The 20,328-nt window shown below is 38.9% G+C and overlaps 1 protein-coding gene across 1 annotated transcript; it reads right to left on the reverse strand.

Moving 5' to 3' along the window:
• Window positions 1–18,982: 18,982 nt before the first annotated feature.
• On the reverse strand, window positions 18,983–19,825 carry LOC145100129 (Late embryogenesis abundant (LEA) hydroxyproline-rich glycoprotein family). The gene is made up of 2 exons (XM_079037515.1): window positions 19,468–19,825; window positions 18,983–19,313 (listed from the first exon to the last, which is right to left on the reverse strand). The coding sequence occupies exons 1-2, from the start codon at window positions 19,797–19,799 to the stop codon at window positions 18,983–18,985; spliced, it is 663 nt and encodes a 220-aa protein (XP_078893641.1). The 5' UTR covers window positions 19,800–19,825.
• Between the last annotated feature and the right edge of the window lie 503 nt (window positions 19,826–20,328).

A 20,328-nucleotide genomic window follows, 5' to 3' on the forward strand; every position in this document is an offset into this window, starting at 1 on the left:
TGACCGACCCCACCAAGTCGAACAAGGATAAACGACAGCAAGAATACGAGATACCCGGACAGATAGCCCTACTTAGTGGTTGAGAGGGCAAGTCCACTTCTTAGCGCTTAATGTATTAAGAACAAAATGCTCAATGTAATACTCAGTGTATTAAGAGCAAAGTTTCCATGCCAAAATACTCAGTGTATTAAGTGCGAAATTTTCATACTTAGCCTATCAGCCTTAAATACTCAGTGTATTAAATGCGGAATTTTCATACTTAGCGTATCCGCCTTAAATACTTAGTGTATTAAGTGCGAAATTTTCATACTTAGCGTATCAGCCTTAAATACTCAGTGTATTAAGTGCGAAATTTTCATACTTAGCGTATCGGCCTTAAATACTCAGTGTATTAAGTGCGAAATTTTCATACTTAGCGTATCGGCCTTAAATACCCAGTGTATTAAGTGCGAATTTTTCATACTTAGTGTATCAGCCTTAAATATTCAGTGTATTAAGTGCAAAATATTCATACTCAATGTATCGGCCTAAATACTCAACATATTATAAACAAACTTACCCCCACAATACTTGGTGTATTAAGCCAAAGGCTTTGGGGTACTGAAGGGATATTCCCATTCACAAACTGATAAGCTGAATTAAAGTGCTTAGAGCACCTAGAGAAGTTTTTCCGCGCATGAATGAACTAAGGAAAGGAACAAACATAATAACACAGCCCAAAGGCCACAATCAATTACATAAAAGCAATACACAAAGAGCCAGTACAAAAACTAAGCCAACAAGGCCAAAATCAAAAAGTTGTTCGAAACAAGCTTAAGAAAGATTTTGACACCCCAGAGGGGCAACACACGATACATAAGTACCCTAAGTATCAGCAAAACCAACACCACCACCAACACTTTCATCCACAGGCCCACCGTCACCGTCACCATCACCATTGCCAACACCACCAGTATCCGCATCAACATCACCAACATGCCCACCATCGTCATCACCATCACCAACACGGCCACCAACATCCTCATCACAACCACTTACATGCATATCACCGCCATTACCATCGCCAATATCAACGACAACATTTTCATCAACCACCATGTCCTCAGAGGTACCCTCAGAGCAGTGAAAGCGCAAAGTGCTCGGACCCCCTGAATATCTAAATCTCCCAACCCTAGTAAAGATGTATGATCCATGCTGGCGAAAGAAAGAAGAGCATCATTTACGCTAGGAACAGATTCGGGTTGAGGGGCACCAACGTTGGGATTGATGGAGCTAGAACCTATTTTAGACATAAAGCCACTACGACTGGATTCCGATCCAACAACGAAACTAGAATGGCGGATGAGGCTCACAACACTGGTAAAGTCTGGATGCTCAACCAATTTATCCACAACTAGAACAAGACCCACACACAGCAGCCAATCCAGGTCACGTCGGGTAGCTTCGGCATTCGCCTGAATGGTGGCAATCAACTTGTTGCGATCAATAACATCGCGCTCGAGGCTCTCGTTTTGAATCATCAACCCCTCCTTCACCTATGTGAGGGCATCCACCTTACTCTCCAGAACGGACCTGACTTCCTCCACAATAGCCTTCTCGGTGGCGAGCAACAAGCACTTTTACTCCAAACCCTGGATATCATTCCCAAGTTCAGAAATTTGGCACCTCAACCCAACTTCGTGAACATCACATCCTGCATTAACGGCCTCAATATCACCAAGAAGCTGAATCCGACGAGCACCTGCAACAAGGTAAAACATAGGCTATGCAGCGGCATAAGACATGTTGTGTGAAAGAGAAGAGCTACCCATAGCTTCCATATCAGCAACCACAACAGAAGGGAACGCATGGCGTGCAAACTCCACCGCATTTGCATCCACAGACATGCGAGAATCATTGTTGAGATTCCAGGAAGGAACAAAAATATAAGACCCAGAAGAGTCCCCGACGTTGACTCCACTAGAAGTCGGTGACCGCTCCACACCACCAGAACCCCGGAGAAGGGAAGAGTCGTAAAGAACTTGAGAAATAACTTGAACAAGAACTTCGGCCTGCTCAGACACCCCATGACTCCTCTCAGATGTTAAACGTCATCATCGGGGATCACAACAACCGACTCCGGTGTCGAGGATATTGAATTCAGGAGACGGGAGAAATTGCGCCTCGTGTGAAACTGTTTGCCAATATTGAGCGCACCGGTAACCGTTTCCCCAATGGCCAAGACGAATTTCCTCTTTGCTTATAAGCGATGGACATCTGAGATTGTACCGTCCTTGCTGTCTTTAACTGTGTCCACCGAACTAGAATGGGCACTGAACGGAGGAGCGACGGTTGAAATAGGATGGGCAGCCAAGGGTGTTCCCCCAACTAACGTCGATGCCCCCTTAACCACAGGAGGAACAGGAGCATCCACGGACAAAGAAATCTGATCAAGACAACAGGGAGGGGGAGATTGTCGACCAAATCCACCTCCCGGTGCTCCAACTTCCCTCGGTAGTGTTTCCGCAACACCTCATCCATGGATAACAAGGGCTCAACAGCTACAAAAAACAAGACACCAAGAAAACACACAACCAAACGTGAGGATCAAGCATGCTAACCCCTAACTCTTTTCTCTCTCTCTCTCTCTCTCTATATATATATATATATATATATATATAAGAGAGAGAGAGAGAAGAGGGAAAAAGGAAGAAGAAAAGACAAAAAGGGAGGGGAAGGAAGACGAGGAGATACAGTACAAACTACTCACCGTCAGCAATGGAGAAAAAGACATACATTTTCCCCCGCCGCCTCCAAGAGTGGCTCATCCCCACACCGGCCAACAGCGCCTCGGAGTAATCCTCAGGGGTGACCTGGATACTCTTTAGTAGGTCGGCGACACCATGTTTGCGTGGGAACAGTTTGGGAGTGACATCACCGAAAGAATTAGAATGATACCGACCATTGCCCACCAGTCCATGGTTCACCCACATCCATTTGTCTTGCCAATTTTTAGGGGTCCGCCCATCGGGAACCAGAGTGTTCCCTCCCTTCCGGACGGAAAAGGTGCACTTGTCACTGGTATAACAAAACCTAAAAAAGTACTTGAAGACAAAGTAATCTAGGAAAACGTCGTTAGCATGACAGATCATTTCGAACGCCACTACCTTGTTTATGGTGTTGGGGGTTAACATTTGCACGCTACATGCAACCTACTGCAAGGCCCCCTCCTGAAAGTTAGTAAGGGGGAGGCACAATCCGGCGTCGAGAGTTTTCAGGTAAAACCCCACCTTACCGGGTGGGGGAGTTAGAATGGAAGAGCCAAGTAGCAGAAACTCGACGCCATCGACCGGAGAGAGGTCATACGTCTCTCCATGAAACTTGAACTCAACATCAGAAGGAAGGGTCCCGGGTTGACCAACCATGGGAGAAAGACAGGAAGAATCCTAGAAGACGGAAAAGAGTAGAAAAGAGGTAACGTGAAGAGAAAGGAAAGAAGGATGATAAGCACCCTTATATAAGAAAGGAAAAAGGCGGGATGTTCAAAACCCCTGAAAAAGTGACGTAACTGCTAGCCATGATGAGCGGTCACATCGCCATTAAAACCGAAACGGAAAACGAACCAGGAGTGGACTCGTATAGAGCAGTTAAGTCCAAAGCGTCGTAGCTAGCGCAACAATGCTACGACTACCGGACTAGGGGACTTGATAACGTGCCCTAGCCAGCACGTAAGAACCGCGTCCGGCCCAGAGGACTAGCATGCTTGCTATAGTTAAGTCTAGAATGTTGTAGCTAGTGCAACAATGCTACGTCTATCGGACTAGGGGACTTGATAACGTGCCCTGGCCAGCACGTAAGAACCGCCTCCGGCCTAGAGGACCAGCGTGCTTTCTAGAGTTAAGTCCAGAACATCGTAGCTAGTGCGGCAATGCTACGTCTACCGGACTAGGGGACTTAATAATGTGCCCTAGCCAACACGTAAGAACCGCGCCCGACCCCGAGGACTAGCGTAGTCGTTAGAATAGACTCAATGGAGCTGAGCGCCCGCCAACACCCTTAAGGGTAGGGTGCTCTGGCAAAAGGTTGGCGCCCGCCAGAGGCGCTCCCATGAAAGGCTTGCACCCACCAAAGGCGCCCTCAGCTCTAAGATAAATGATACGGTCAGGCGAAAAAATAGGTAATCAGGGCATTATCGCCAGAATCAATGGCAGCTCTATGACAGTTAGAGGAGCACGATCCTCCAATCAGTGCCCCTGATCCTGTCACCTCTGGCTATCCTCTCTCGTACGGACGAGCAGGAGCGTTGAGAATATAAGGAGATGCTTACAACCCCGACAGGTAAGTGATCTTCTCCAAGAAACACTCATGTACACCCTCCGAACCCTACTAACTTGACCGTCTGAGCATCTTTCCGGGAGCCACCTCCCAGGAAACGGCTGACGGCCTTCACTTCTCTGTGACCTTGCAGGAGTAGCTAGACAATCGTTGCCGGAGTTCAAGCAGAATTTAGGCAAGGTCGCATAAGCTCGATTAGGGTTTGTTTATGGACGTGAAGGTGGTAAGGGAGGCTGGAGGGAGGACTTAAGGTCCTTTAAATAAGGTGGAAACCCTAAAAAATAGAGTTTTCAAGGACAGCCTCAACTCGTTGAGTTGGGTCCTCAGACTCGTCAAGTATGTCTACAAATATGAATATAAAGCTTTAAATTTTATGCCTGGGAGTCAGGATGTCACACTCTTAATCACCAAAGACACTTATCGATGCTTTCCAGAAAGCTTTCCTTCTCCTATTAGATCATAAAGATGGGTGCTTTATGGACATTCATGTCTCTGTCTCTTTTGTTTTAGGTAAAAATATGGGAGAAATGAATCACAAATTATGCATAGTACTAAAATAATCCAAGAAACACTAGATCTATGACATAACACCTCAAAGGGACCTCAAGGATCCATAAAATTGCTAACTTTATGGAATCTCTTCAATCAAGCTTCCATAATAAAGAAGAAAAGGGACAAAAAGCTAGATCTATAAGCTTGGGAATAAAAATCTTGGATCTTGGACACTTACAAGGGTCTAGAGAATGCACATGAGGATGATGAGAATGCTTGCTTGCTGAACCAACACACTAGGAAACATTCTTCTTTTTCTTTTTCAAGTTATCAAGAGAATAGAAATGAGAAAATAATCACCAAGAGAGATAAGGGTTAAGGGTTCGAAGGTTTGAGAGTGATGGAGGTTGAGGGTGAGCAAACCATAGCCTTCTCATTCCTTTAAATACTCAAAAATTAGGGTTTTTATCATCAGGTGGTCTCCACCGCGCCATGTCGTGGCCAATATCTTACCACATTGTGGGGATCAAAATGAAATTCGTGATCCTTCCAGCCATGCCACGTCGTGGCAATCCAAAATCATGATTTTTTAATTAAATAAAATACCTCTAATATTTGGATGTTACAACTCTCAACTCTCCCCCACTTGAATCTGACTTCGTTCTTGAAGTCCGTCGCTGCAAATAACTCGGGGTAATGCTCCCTTATCTCATCCTCAGGTTCCCATGTCCATTCGAAACCCTTTCAGTGCTACCATTGCACCTTCACCAATTCTACCACCTTGTTATGTAAGGTCTTCATCTTCTTGTCAATAATCATAATTGGTCTCTCCACATAATTCAGGCACCCATAAACCCGAATGTCATCCAACAGAACCACTGCAGAATCATTAACTAAACACTTTCACAGCTGAGAGACATGAAAGTGATGTGGATCTAACTAAGCTCATCAGACAGGTCTAATCAATATGCTACCTTGCCCACCTAGGAAATGACCCTGAAAGGACCAATATACATGCGTATCAACTTGCCCTGCGTCCCAAACCGAATGATACTTTCCCATGGTGAAACCTTTAGGAGCACAAAATCCTTGGTCTGAAACTCGAGGTCAGAACGTCGTCGATCTATGTAACTCTTCTGGCGACTATATGTAGTCTTTTGCCGACATCACACCTATTGTATCAACTCAATAGTCTTGAGTACTACCTCATTACTCCCCATAACTCGCTATCTGACCTCGCCCCAACAAATCGGGGTTTGTAACGCCCGTAGATCTGGGCTTGTCAATTTAGAGACGATAAGCATCAAAATTACTTTTTGATGAAAGATTATTTAGAAGTATTAATCTTAACCAAGTTGTATTATATGTCACAAGGTTTCCATGCATATAAAGAACGCCAAAATCCGAGTTATAACGAAGAAGTTATGACCTGTCGAAGTTTCGTGACAGAACCAACACGAACTAGCACGACCCAGCGAGGCGTAAAGAGTGAATTTAAGGTAGATAGATATCTATCCTTAGTGATCTAAATGAGAATTTAAGATCTCATCGATAGTATTTCAACGACGGAAAGACAGACGAAAACGGAGTTCAGATGAAGGAGTTATGAATTTCGAACGAAGTTTTCCTGTCCCGGCTTACTAAAGATATTATATAAGTAATATATTTATAATATATTAAAAATAAATCAAAATTAGCCAATGGAGTCTAAACGAGAGTTGTAGATCATAATCTCACCTTCGCGTCGATATAAAGAACGTCGAAAACGGAGTTCGTATGCAAAAGTTATGAATTTCTGAAGTTCGGGGTGCGAAACCCCAAAACTGTCAGAGACCACGACGTGGCAAGCAGTGCCACGACGTGGAAAGTCCTCTGACACCTCCGGGAGTCCTCCAGATGCAGCTTGTGATGATGCATGCAGTGACAACCAAGCCCACGACGTGGAAAAAGGTTGCCACGACGTGGCAAGGGCCATTTTTGCCCTATAAATAGATTTGAAGGGCCAGTCGTTTAGGGTTGCTATTTTCTCTTCTCTCTCTCTCTCTCGTTTTACCTCGATTTACGTGCAATAAATATCCCGAAGCCCTGTTATCATCCCGAGACCCGAAGCAAGTCCCGAAGATCCCGAAGAGCGTTATTCCCGAGCCGAAGCTCTGCCCGCGAGGAGCCCGGTTTTTTGTGAAGATCTTCCAGATCTACTGAAGAATACTACTTCTGCAAGTCGTAGTGCTGTCCGATCATCTTCTGATCAAGTGAGTGTGTGGTCACTTTCTTCTAACACATAAATATTAAGTATATGCTTTGGGTGAGTATGTGATCACTTTCTTCTAACATATATATATATATATATATATATATATATATATATATATATATATATTAAGTATTTGCTATGAAATACATGTTAAGTGTTTATATATTGTTGTTTATTTGGGATGAGTGTGGAATGGATGTTTTATATAGGTGTTAAATGAGTTAATCTGTATATGTATTTTATATCTACACATATGTTGGGTAGAACATAGGTAGATGAATTAGATGATGTGGGATGATAATTAGGTGATGAGAAATAGGTGATGATAATTAGGTGATGAGAAATAGGTGATGATAATTAGGGGATGATAGATAGGTGATGATAGATAGGTGATGATAAATATGTGATGTGATATGAGAGGAGATACCATAACCTTGACCGACGATGTGGAAATTTGGCGATGTAGTCATCTACCAGAGTATAGATGGCGACCACAGACTATTCTAGATGACCCCGTGGAAACACCAGCAGGCTCATAACCTGTAGGTGATGAATTACGAGTCCAGGCGATGTTGTGGCTACGTATTCATGCGATGATACTCTAACCCCTGGGTGATAAATTACGAGTCCAGGCGATGTTGTGGCTACGTATTCATGCGATGATAGTCTAACCCTTACTATGAATTATGAGTCCAGACGATGTTGTGGCTGCGTATTCATGCGACGATAGTATAACCCTTACTATGAATTACTAGTCCAGGCGATGTTGTAACTACGTATTCATGCGATGATCCTTAGGAAAAAAGTCCTTAGGAACAAACATATAAGGAAATATGATGTAAGGGGATGAGAGGTAAATACGATGTAGGAGATGACCCTTAGGATAATTCCTTAGGGAAGATACTTAAGAAATAAATGGAGATAACGGGGATGGGCAATTGGGTTGATTGTTTGATGATTGAATATATATATATATATATATATATATATATATATATATATATATATATATATGATATAATTTTGTGGGTTGAAAACCCTATATGCTCACCAGGCTCCCAAGCCTGACCCACTCAGTTTAATTGTATCATAGGTATCGATACAAAGCTGCTTTGCACTGAGAGATTAAAGGAGATGTAAATCACTAGAGTAAAATGAATGTATGTTCTGTTTATGCTTATGTGTCTGTATCGGAACATGACATCCCGAGGTTTTATTATTTAATGAAAATACATTCTCTTTGAGAAATGTTTTGATAAGTTTTTATCATATCTTGTTTTGGGAACAAATTCTGCAACTGTTTTCTTTAAACGATTACTCTGATTTTAAAACAAAGCATAAACAAATCGGTCATTTCTGGCCGCGAAATTGGGGATGTCACAGGGTTCGACACTTCCTCCCGTAAAGCATATCGAAAGGATATCGATCAATGTTGGCATGGTAGCTATTATTGTATGAGAACTCAACTAATTGGAGATACGTATCCCAACTCCCACCAATATCCAATACATATGCATGAAGCATTTACTTGAGTGTTTAAATCGTCAGCTCACTCTACCCATCGGTCTGTGGGTGGTAAGTCATATTGAAATGTAACAGAGTACCCAACTCCTCATGAAACACCTTTAAAAATCTGGAAGTGAAAGGAACATCCCGATCTGAAATCACTGACATTGGAACCCTGTACCGTTCAACAACCTCTCGGATATAAATATCTATCAACTTCTCCACAGAGATACTCTCCTGAATAGGAATAAAATATGCACTCTTGGTCAATTGATCCATGATGACCTCTATCAAATCCACCCCACGCATCATCTATGGTAACTTCGTGATGAAGTCCATGGTGATCTCTTCCCATTTCCATACGGGAACGCCTAACATCTGCATCTTATCGTGAGACCACTAATCTTCGGCCTTAACTTTCAGGCAATTCAAGCACTGTTCGATTTACCAAGAAACATCCCTCTTCATGCAGGGCTACCAATAGTCAAGTCTTAGATCCCAATACATCTTCATTGCACCAGGGTGAATCGAAAACCTCGATATGTACGCCTCCTCCATCAGTACCTGATGTACACCTACCAAATAAGGAACATTATGTGTCTAAGCCCATAACTATAATTGGTATAAACTTGAATTGATGTTAGCATAATCCTTTTGGGTTGCCCTCAAACCTAGAAATTGGACATGATGTTTCTGGAGAGAAAGAGTTAATTTATTATTTGATTAATAAATTGAAATAATTTTTTTAATATATTATGTAAATAATATATTAATTAGAAATAGTAATATTTAATTAAAAATTAATCAGAAATTAATTGGAATTCATTTTGGGATTAATGAAATTAATTAAAAGTGCAGGATCTAAAGTGCAATTATTAAATAGTTGAGCAAGAGGCATTCTATGTGACATCCCTAAAATCACGGCCAGAAAAAGACCAGTTTCATTTATGCTTTTAAAATAATTTCAGAGTAAATCCTTTTGATTTAAAAGAGTTGCGGAATTTGTTCCCACAACAAAATATGATAAAATAAAGTTTATCAAAGCATTTCATCAAGAGATGCATTTTCATTATATAATAATATTTGGGATGTCATGTTCCGATAAACAAACCAAAAGCATAAACAAAAAAAGATAGACCATACAACAGTTACATATAACAACTGGTCTAATATCAAAAGATCTTGATAAGTCATCCAACTTATGCTCTCGCGCCACTACCTGTAATACAACAAAACTGAGTGGGTCAGGCTTGGGAGCCTGGAGAGCATATAGGGTTTTCAACCGACAATAAATAATTATATTTAATTTCACCAACCAACCATAACCCGATTACCCATTCCCGTTATCCTCACTTTACGTACCTAAAACAACATCTATCTCAAGGGACCTAATCTTTGATTTTCATCGAGACAGACATTACTGCAAAGGGGTTTCCTCAACAGTAGATGTTCTAAAGGCAACCATGAGGGGGATAGAGTACACCGGTGAACACATCGTTCACAACACCTACAGGTTATGAACCTGCTAGCGTTCTGTGGTCGTTATCCATACTCCGCTGAATAATTAGATCAACAACAACATCGAGGCCTTTCATCTGTTTATCACACATTAACTATCTACCCATGTTCTACCCAACATATTAGTAGATAAAAATATATATTTTTATACATAGTTTAAAACCTGTATAGCATTCTCATTCAATGCATATTTCAAACAACAGATGAGACACATACACATAACACGTATTTCATAGAGAATAAATCACATCTATGAGATACAAGAAAGTGAATATACATTCACACATATAACAACAAAATATACACATAACACGTATTTTGTTCAAAATACTTCGTAATTATGCGTTAGAAGAAAGTAACTACACACTCACTTGATCAGAAGATGATCGGACAGCACTACGGCTCTAAGAGTAGTATTCTTCGGTGAAACTGGGTTCACTTCACTCACCGGGCTTCTTACGGGCAGAGCTTCGGCTCAGAAACTCTTTTCTTTGTGGGATCTTCAAGCTTCGGGTCTCGGGATGATACTGGGGCTTCGGGGGGGGGGGGGGGGTTAAAATAGGGCTTAGAGATGGTATCGGGAGTGGGAGAGTAAGAGAGGAGCAACCTAAATCGGCTAACCCTTGATTTATATTTATAGGGTGAGTTTTCTAGGTTCACGTCGTGAGTTTCTAATTCTCACGTCGTGGGGATTGATCATCATTGCATGCGTCATCGTCCACTTGCTTTGTCAGGTGTCAGAAGTCAGTTCACGTCGTGAACTCTGACACAACTTTGGGGTTCACACCCCGAACTTCAGAAATTCACAACTTTCGCATACGAACTCCGTTTTCAATATTCTTTATATGCACGCGTAGGTAAAAACAAGATATACAACTTTCGTTTAGACTCCGTCAGCTAATTTTGAATTTATTTTTATTATATATTTATTATATTCTTTTTAATAGGCCGGGACAGGAAAACTCCGTTAGAAAAATCATAACTCCTTCGTCTGACGTTCGTTTTCGTCTGTCTTTCCGTCGTTGCACTACTATTGATGAGATATTCAATTCTCATTTAGAAAGTCTTGGCTAAATATCGCTCGATCTCATATTCAAACTTCAGGTTGTCTACTGTTAAGCTGAAACTTCAAAAAATCATAACTTCGTCATACGAAGTCAGATTTGAGCGTTCCTTTTATGTATGCTCTCGGTTTAACGTATTCTACGACTTTATTTTAGATTACTAAGGCTAGATATCACTCTATCTTAAATTCGTATTTTACGTCATTCAGTGTCGTGTCGGTTCTGTCGCGAAACTTCGATAGGTCATAACTTCTTCGTTATAACTCGGATTTCAGCATTCTTTAGATATTCGGAAACCTTGTCACGACCACTACCACATCCTTCATAGATATCAGGATTATCTAACATTTCATTTTGATGCTTATTTTTATCCTTAATTCATTTAAGTCACACAACTAAGCACAAAACACATAATACTCAAATAATACATCTTTATTATTTCAAGACGGGTTACAAAGGTTAACCTAGACTATTACATCGCTATTAATGACAAGCCCAGAAACACGGGTGTTACATTCTAGAACCTCCTTAAGGCTATGGACGGTTTTTAGAGGTTTCTTGGAGCTCAAGAATTATCCTTGGAAAATAATTAAGAAGCTGGATAGTTACCAAAAAAAGATAATGTTATTTTATTAGTTTTGGGATTATCTATGATGTCCTGGTTGCACTATAAAAGGACCCCTAGCCTTCATATTTTAGGCTACTTCTTTTCTCTAAGCCAAAGCTGAAAATTACTCATCCCTCTCCTCAACATCCTTCTTGCTAGCTTGGGTGTTGCAACATCCCAAAAATGACTAGAAAAAAATTTAAACTTTTCAAAACGACCCATTTAATAATAAAGGTGTTGACACAATCATTGTTTCTAAAACATTATTCAAAATTAGAGTCTCCTAAGATCCGATCGATAGTAAAACCAAGGATGTGTACGGTCTCTCCTTCGCCTCGCTATAATCATCTAAAGTACCTGAAACAATAAACTGAAAACTATAAGCATGAAGCTTAGTGAGTTCCCCCAAAGTACCAATATAGCACATAATCATAACAACAACAATAAAAAAACAAGCATACAAAGCCTTCAGCATGACTGGACCGCTTTACAGGCCTTTAGCCTATCTGGACCGCTCACAGGACCTTCAGCATGACTGGATCGCCGCACTGGGCCTTTAGCCTATCTGGACCGTCCTCCGGGACTTCGGCCTGACTGGACCGCCTCGCAGGGCCTACAGTCTATACGGTCCGCCTTGGGTGTCTTGGCCTTCAGCACAAAGCAAGACTGCCTCAACAAACCAACCATAACATGTCGACGTACACATAACTAATAAATATATAACCAAGCATCAGACAACACATACATATTTATAGATCACTACCGCATGCTAACATTCTATCTACTAAGATACAGATCTAACAAATCACTACAATATAGCAACATCCTATCTACCAGGATACAAATCTAACAGATCACTACAACGTAGCAATCGTACGATGAACCAGGATAACAATCCAAAGGTTCGACCTTGGTGCCTTTGACCCAGAAGTACAGAAACAGTGAGGAAAACTCACCTCGCAAACCAGACAAAAGTTGATGAGGTCTTGACTCCGAATCTCAGCTCTAATCGACACCTGCCATCCAAAATACTAAATTCTCAAATACCAACCAAAATATCCTTTAGGTCAAACTTGGTCAAAGTCAAAAGTCAAGGTCAACATTCCATGTTGACCCAACACGTCGTGTTCCCTCGACATCCAAACAATTGGGTAAATCCTAGCCAACACACCGTGTTGTCTTAGAAACACGTCGTGTTTGCCGAAGTTCCAACAGCTAAATACATTAAGTTGTTTTCTTCGATTCTAAGAGCTCCAAAGCTCAGATCTTGTCCAAATTTCGCACTCTTGGTCCAGTTCGAAGACTATAACCCAAAGAGGACTATGCACATAATTTGAGCTAGGTGCTCCAATGCTATCTTGCCCAGCTCATAAGAAATACCCGCCCCCCATGCACATGCTTAGGGAACCTATAATCCCATCCAAAGAGAGAAGAAATACTAGACATAATAGAAATAACACCTCAATCAAAAACAGTGAACATCTTTATGATCAGTTGAAACAAGATCCCAACCTTGATTGAGACTAAACGGCCTCCACCACTACACAAAACATGAATCTGCTATGAACCAAGTTATCCCTCCAACCTTGAGGGTGACCATACCCGAAGACAAAAGGAACATAGAACCTAATGAACTTGATGACATATTGGCCCGACCACTGAATCTCGGCTGACGCAGTTAAACCTTCATGAGAACCTCTACTGATTGATGAACTCCAACAATAGTTGACCCCACGAATGATCTCTGATTGTAGATCCGCTATAATCCACGCATCATTAGATACCGCAAGGAAAACTCATCAACATCTAGCCCTACTAATCCGAAATAGAAATCTAAACAAAGAAATAGCAAATCTCTCAACGGCTAAAGAAATACTTAATCCGAGAATATCGGTTCTCCCCCACTTAGGGATTGACTAGACATGACTCAAACCAGCATAAGCAAATACTACCCTTCCCAACTCTAAGAATTATGAGCCTGCTTACTTTTTCTCCAAACTCGGAAAACTGGAAGGACATAACCCATGTCATGGATAACAAAAATCCAATCCATCAATCAACCCTAATATCATTACAGAATTTGGGGATCAAATTAAATACCTAAGATTTCTTGCAGCTCGACTTTAACCTCCTGAGGAACGTTGAGTGTCAGAACCTGGACTCCCTCCATCCCCAAAGCAGGACAGCGGGACCGAAATGATCTGACTGGTGACAGTAAAAGCATATATGGTCCTTCTTACAATTTCGATGCACATGTCCTTTTTCCCCACACTTGAAACACTTGAACTTGTGACAAGAAAATCTGTGAGTACCTCCACACCTGCCACACACCTCATGATTCTCTTGACTCCCAGTACCTTGGTCAACAACCTCAGTCTCCTTGATTTCTGTTGAGAGAGTCCTTTTCCTCTTCCCTAGTTGTGTCCCCACGACCAGATATCCCTCAGAAACCATCCCATTAGCAACAACGCCCACAGATTGCAAGGTTGCAATATGCTCCTCGAGCCTGACAAGAACCCTATCAGTGATCTGATCAACGACACTGGTTAATTCTTCTTGAAAGATTTGAAAAACCTCCATGGTAATCATCTCTCGCATCTGACCAACAGACACCACCCGCCTATCTTGGCCGCTAGTTCTTGATTCTGATTTGGATCTTGCCTCCAATCGTCTTGTCATCACCATGCTAAACATAACCATGGAGATATCAGATAATACGCATATCATAACAGGGAGGCCAATTGCCAACAAGGCCCTAGGGGTTGTGACTTCCTTGATATGCGTACGGGTCCTATGCTTTCAGTAGTACGGGCCCATACTATCTTCCACACCTACCCGTATTTGTCTCAAGGATCATCACAACACCCTAACAATACCCATAAGCATAACCATACATTCAATCCTCACTCCCTAGAGGAAGACTAAAATCTCACAACTGGCCGAATGACCCCACACAACTCATCATACCACTAGCTGCCACATGACCTTCTATTGGTGCTAGATAACTATTGCATGAATACAATCACATATCGCACAACTTAAACAATCTTAGACTGAAAGATTTAATCTTACAACGGTTGGACTCAGACAAGAGTTGTGCAGCAGAACCAAATCCCTTATTCTAAGATCATTTAACCCATGTAGCATGTGAATTAGCGTATTCACTCAATAGTCGATTCACACGCGAAAGAGTCATACAACAATCAATCAAGTACTCTACAAGAGATAAGGCATCATATATCAGACAATCCTATCATATTCACTAGCATGTTGTTCTAACATATCACAATATCAAATAATAGTATGGTATTTTGGGATCTACTTACTGGCTCCGGCTGATCGTACACATCACATCCTTCTTGAGTATTTTGAAAACCATTTGAAAATCTTTTCCTTAGTTTGATACTAGATTCACATGAGTATTCCTCCAATTAACTCAAACCAAGGCTCTGATACCGACTAGTAACATCCCCCTCTGGCACGTATCATAATATTGTTTGCTTTGGGCTCTCGGCATGAAAAATTCTCAGGGGGTCACCCATCTGTGGATTGCTCTCACCCAAGCACACTTAACTGCAGAGTTCTTATGGGATTTGCTTCCCTCACGGCTTTAAAACGTGTTGTGACAAGGAAGGTAACCACACCATTTATAAGGAAATGTTTCGTTATCCTTCCAAGCCGATGTGGGATCAGGTGCAACCCACCTTTACCCTCATTATAAGGTACGATGTCCCTGTCGAACACATCGACACGTGCCCCAACTCTGAGGGTTGTTTAAAAAGTTTAAAATTTTCAAGAATTTTATGACTGTTTTAGAAGAACAGCCAATCTCGACTCTTGAAGACCACATCAAGAAACCTTATTCTCCATTTTCAATCTCTTGAGTAAATCGGTTTTATGTAATTCGTTCATCCCTTAATATTTAGAGAAAGAAGTTTCATGAGGAATTCATGTTAACACCAACTCCATTGACAACATCCAAGAAAGCTTGATATCCACTGTCAATTTGAAATCCCACTTAAATACCGACATCGATGGTACATTCTAGCTCACATGAAGAAAAAGACGAAGATTTTGAGGATGAATCAATGGGGTCATCTTTTTCCCCACCAGATGTACAACCAACAACCCGATTTAAGTCAATGGATCGGAAAATTAGAGACATATGATGGTCACGAGCACCGATTCCATTATTTTTTTTTCATACGACGCCATTTAAGAGCAGAAGCACCGATCTCGAATTCTGGGCTACTTTGTGTAGACTAGAAATGGGTCTAGGCGAGTTTGACCCAACATTAATACCACCAGGTTGGCATTCCAACCTATCCGGAGTGGAACCTATCAGATTAAACCCTAAGCAATTCATCTTATCACCTTTAGAGCTGTTGAAATGTGTCGCATGGCCCCTGTCATCAATGCATGAAGATTTCCTAAATGACGTCTCATCATTTTCTGCATGAGCGTGCATGGTCTTGCCCATTCCAATACCCTTCAGAGAGTTCACCACCTTCGGGGTTACTAACGTCCTCCTGCATGACCGTTTTCCTTTGGATCGATCTCACCATCTCCACGGTACATATTACCATGTATCCAAGTGTCAGAAATTTCATCAACATCATCCTCAAGCTTGTCGTCCGACTTCTCAATTGATTCCTGCGAGAATGACTTGAAAGGAGTCCAATCATCATCGATTTCGATTATACCAATTCTGCAAGAAACTCCATCAAAGAAAACATTCGCCTCATCATTGGTTCTCTTCCTAGAAGTCGTTAGAATACAAAGTTTTCCATTAGAAACATCATTACGATTCCAAAACGAACCTGTGTTTACTAACACCTTCCTAAAATTACAGGCAACAGTTTCGAAATTGGGCTCATCCCAAGATTGAAGTGGAATTCTAGTGATCTTGACCTAAGCAATTCTTTCAAAGCGAACCAATTTCTTCCCTATATGATCCACCTAGTTAAACCATTTCAAACAAATGCTTTTATTTTCCATGAACACTTTAGCTGCCCCCATCTGATTTGAATTTGATGATGATTTTCATGCCTCCAAGATATTTGGACTACACCTCATCAAATCCCTCTAAGTCCAACAATGACGGGAAATTGCATAGTGTGTCAAAGTTCTTTGCTTCTCCAACAAGAACTGAACCAGAAGTCCAAGTCTGCACCTTATGAATGGAGGAAAGGGAAATTGTCAGAACACCATCATTCTTCTTTTTCACTATAGCAACATCAACAAAAGACCTAGAGTCTCTAGTTGCGTGGTTAAGAGAAGTAGGAGCAACGAATGTATTTCTGATAGGATTGGATTTCACACCATCATGTGGATGCTTTGCACAATTCGCCTTTAGTTTCCTTCCACTACAAATTATTTCATTCAAGTTTTTTTCAATGGTGCTAGGATCAGTCACCTCAGAGAATCTAACGAAAACAAAGAAAGCACCGAAGGCGTCCCTCCTACCATTAATGTACATGTCAACCAACTTGCCTAGCAACAAACATAACTTCCAAATCTCCTTCTTCGTTACATCTCCAGGAGGGTTGGAGACATAGAATGAAGTAATTGAAGGAAAACTGTTTCTCCAATCTGTGTTCTTGAAGCCCTCAGACGAAAAAGAATTTTGTCGCCATCGTACCTCCGTCCAAGCTGTGTATGACTTATTCATATTTAATTAAATTGTAATCCTATTACGCCCTTTTATATATATATATATATATATATATATATATATATATATATATATATATATATATATATATATAAATGGTACATAATTGTTTTCGTGTTTTCAACATTTTCTCGTTCTCATTATAAATTTATGGAAGCTGATCCGTACACATCAATTTTTTTTCCATACACAATAATTGTTGTTTTAAAATGTTGTATTATATAACTATATAATGTATAAATTGTTGTATATGCCAAAAACTGTTAACAAATCATTTCCCTAAATTTATAGTCTCCCTCTCTCTCTCTCTCTCTCTCTCTCTATATATATATATATATATATATATATATATATATATATATATATATATATATATATATATAAGGGTTTTATGGAAAACAAAAAAACTCTAAAAAAAACCCTAAAAATGCATAAAAAAAATACTTAAAGAGCACAAAACTTTTTGTTGACCTTATATTATGAAAAATCATAGCTTTTCTTCTAAATTCGCTGGAAAAAAAATTAAAAAATCGATTTTTTTTTAGTTTTTTTTTTCAAAAATTTTTTCAGCAAAATTGCATAAAAAGCTGTGATTTTTCATAATATAAAGTTAAAAAAAATTGTGATCTCTAAGTATTTTTTTAGGTATTTTTATAATTTTTATGCATATATATATATATATATATATATATATATATATATATATATATTCAGGTTCATTTGAGACCATTCTAATTTTATGAGACCGTGAGACCAAATCTAAAAATAATTTTAAAATGCAAAATAAATGGAAAAATCCAAAAATTCTTTTTTTAAATATTATTTTCGGAACTTGAATTAACTAAAAAAATAAAAATAAATAAATAATTCCGTTTTTTTTTTTTGAAAAATACGTGAAATATTCTAATAGAATATTACACTGACATATTCTAAAAAATAATTTTAAAATGCAGAATAAATGGAAAAATCTAAAAATTCTTTTTTTAAAAATTATTTTCGGAACTTGAATTAACTAAAAAAAATAAAAAATAAATTACATTTTTTTTGAAAAATACGTGAAATATTCTAATAGAATATTACACTGACATATTCTAGAAAATAATTTTAAAATGTAGAATAAATGGAAAAATCTAAAAATTCTTTTTTTAAATATTATTTTCGGAACTTGAATTAACTAAAAAAAATAAAAATAAATTCCATTTTTTTTTGAAAAATACGTGAAATATTCTAATAGAATATTACACTGTACATATTCTAAAAAATAATTTTAAAATGCAAAATAAATGGAAAAATCCAAAAATTCTTTTTTTAAATATTATTTTCGGAACTTGAATTAACTAAAAAAAATTTTAAAAAAAATAAATAAATAAATAAATGCGTCTCACGGTCTCACAAAATATAGATGATCTTAAATGAACCTAACCCTATATATATATATATATATATATATATATATATATATATATATATATATATATATATATATATATATATATATATATATATATATATCACTATTAAAAATGTAAAAGAAAATAGTTTCGTCTCGTAATTTATATTTTGACTTTCCTCTTACACATTTGGTCCTCAATTGCTCTATTGATTATGTTGACTTTCATGGTGCAATTCATGCTCACAGTAACTTGTTTCTTAATAATAGTTAAAAGTTTGACCCTACCACCAACTATTGTGTAGCTGCTCATGCTCAATAAACCTGTACTAATCTCACTTTGTAAATTAGGGTTTCCGAATAGCCTATCAACCATGATGTCCATGGTAATGTTCATCCTTGTTGTTCGTCGTGCCTTGGACTGCCCTGGTGGCCCTCGTGCCACCCCTATCACCACCCCACGGTAGTAGAGGTTTGTCGTCGTGTTCTTGTACCTACATTGGTAAAAGTTGTTTTTTTATCCAATATTTGATAACTCATTCTATTAACAAGTATTAAATGAAATATGAATTACAAGAACCATTAAATCATAAATCAAATAGCTGTAAATTATTGAAAATATAACAATCAAAATGCGTTTGTTCTAACCTGAAAGATTCAAAATTCGGGTTTTTAACCGATATATCTGTAGTTAAAGATATATTGGTCCCGGGTTGTAGAATTGAGCCATTCATAAAATCGAAATTGTTGACCATCACATCATTCATCTTGATCTCCGGTTCTTTAATCTTAAATACCATGAAAATTAATATCACAACAACCACCGCTAGATGGATTATGCTTGCAATAATGCAACTTAACCACTTAACGTATTTTCTTGGTCGTGTGGTTTTCTTGTAAAATGTGTCTTCATCGTCACTGATGGTTTGGTTCTGGTCGATGGATGGAGCCAATGGTTTCACCTTTTCTTTTTCCACCATCCTTTAATTTGTAAAGATGTGTAGAGGGTTTGGAAGTTGGAATTGAGTGATTATGTGCTATGTGCTTTCATATTAATACAATCTTCATCCAATATTTTGACTTATGAATTTTAAAAAGTCAAATATGTTGATATTATGATTTGAAATATGAAATCAACTTAAGTCACTAAAACTGATATTATTAGAAAACTTTTAATGTGAAATTAAGTTTATATTAATAAGCATTATAAGTAAATATGTGAAACTATAAGATAAAAAAATATTACAAAGAATTAACAAGATTTATTTTAATAAAATATTTATTTTTCTTATAACCAAATGGTTATTTAGAATATTCCACTTTTTATTTTTATTTTTATTTTTATTATGTATGTATTACTAAATGGTGTATGTAATATGTATGAATGAGTGACTGAGCGTTTGACCGTTAACTAATATAATTGAAGGCTAATAAATATGTTAGGTGTGTTTGTTAGTAGGTAAGTGACATGTGTACCACAAGTGGTCCAATAGTTGAAGTCTTGAGAAC

The sequence above is a fragment of the Lactuca serriola genome, chromosome 4 (assembly GCF_051521515.1).
Source record: "Lactuca serriola cultivar US96UC23 chromosome 4, Lser_US96UC23_V15, whole genome shotgun sequence".
Classification (NCBI taxonomy): domain Eukaryota; kingdom Viridiplantae; phylum Streptophyta; class Magnoliopsida; order Asterales; family Asteraceae; genus Lactuca; species Lactuca serriola.

Coding starts and splice junctions, on each gene's coding strand:
- LOC145100129 (XM_079037515.1), bottom strand. CDS start 19,799: ATGGTGGAAAAAGAAAAGGTGAAACCATTGGCTCCATCCATCGACCAG. Junction 19,314..19,467: donor CCGAATTTTGAATCTTTCAG/GTTAGAACAAAC, acceptor TTACCAATGTAG/GTACAAGAACACGACGACAA.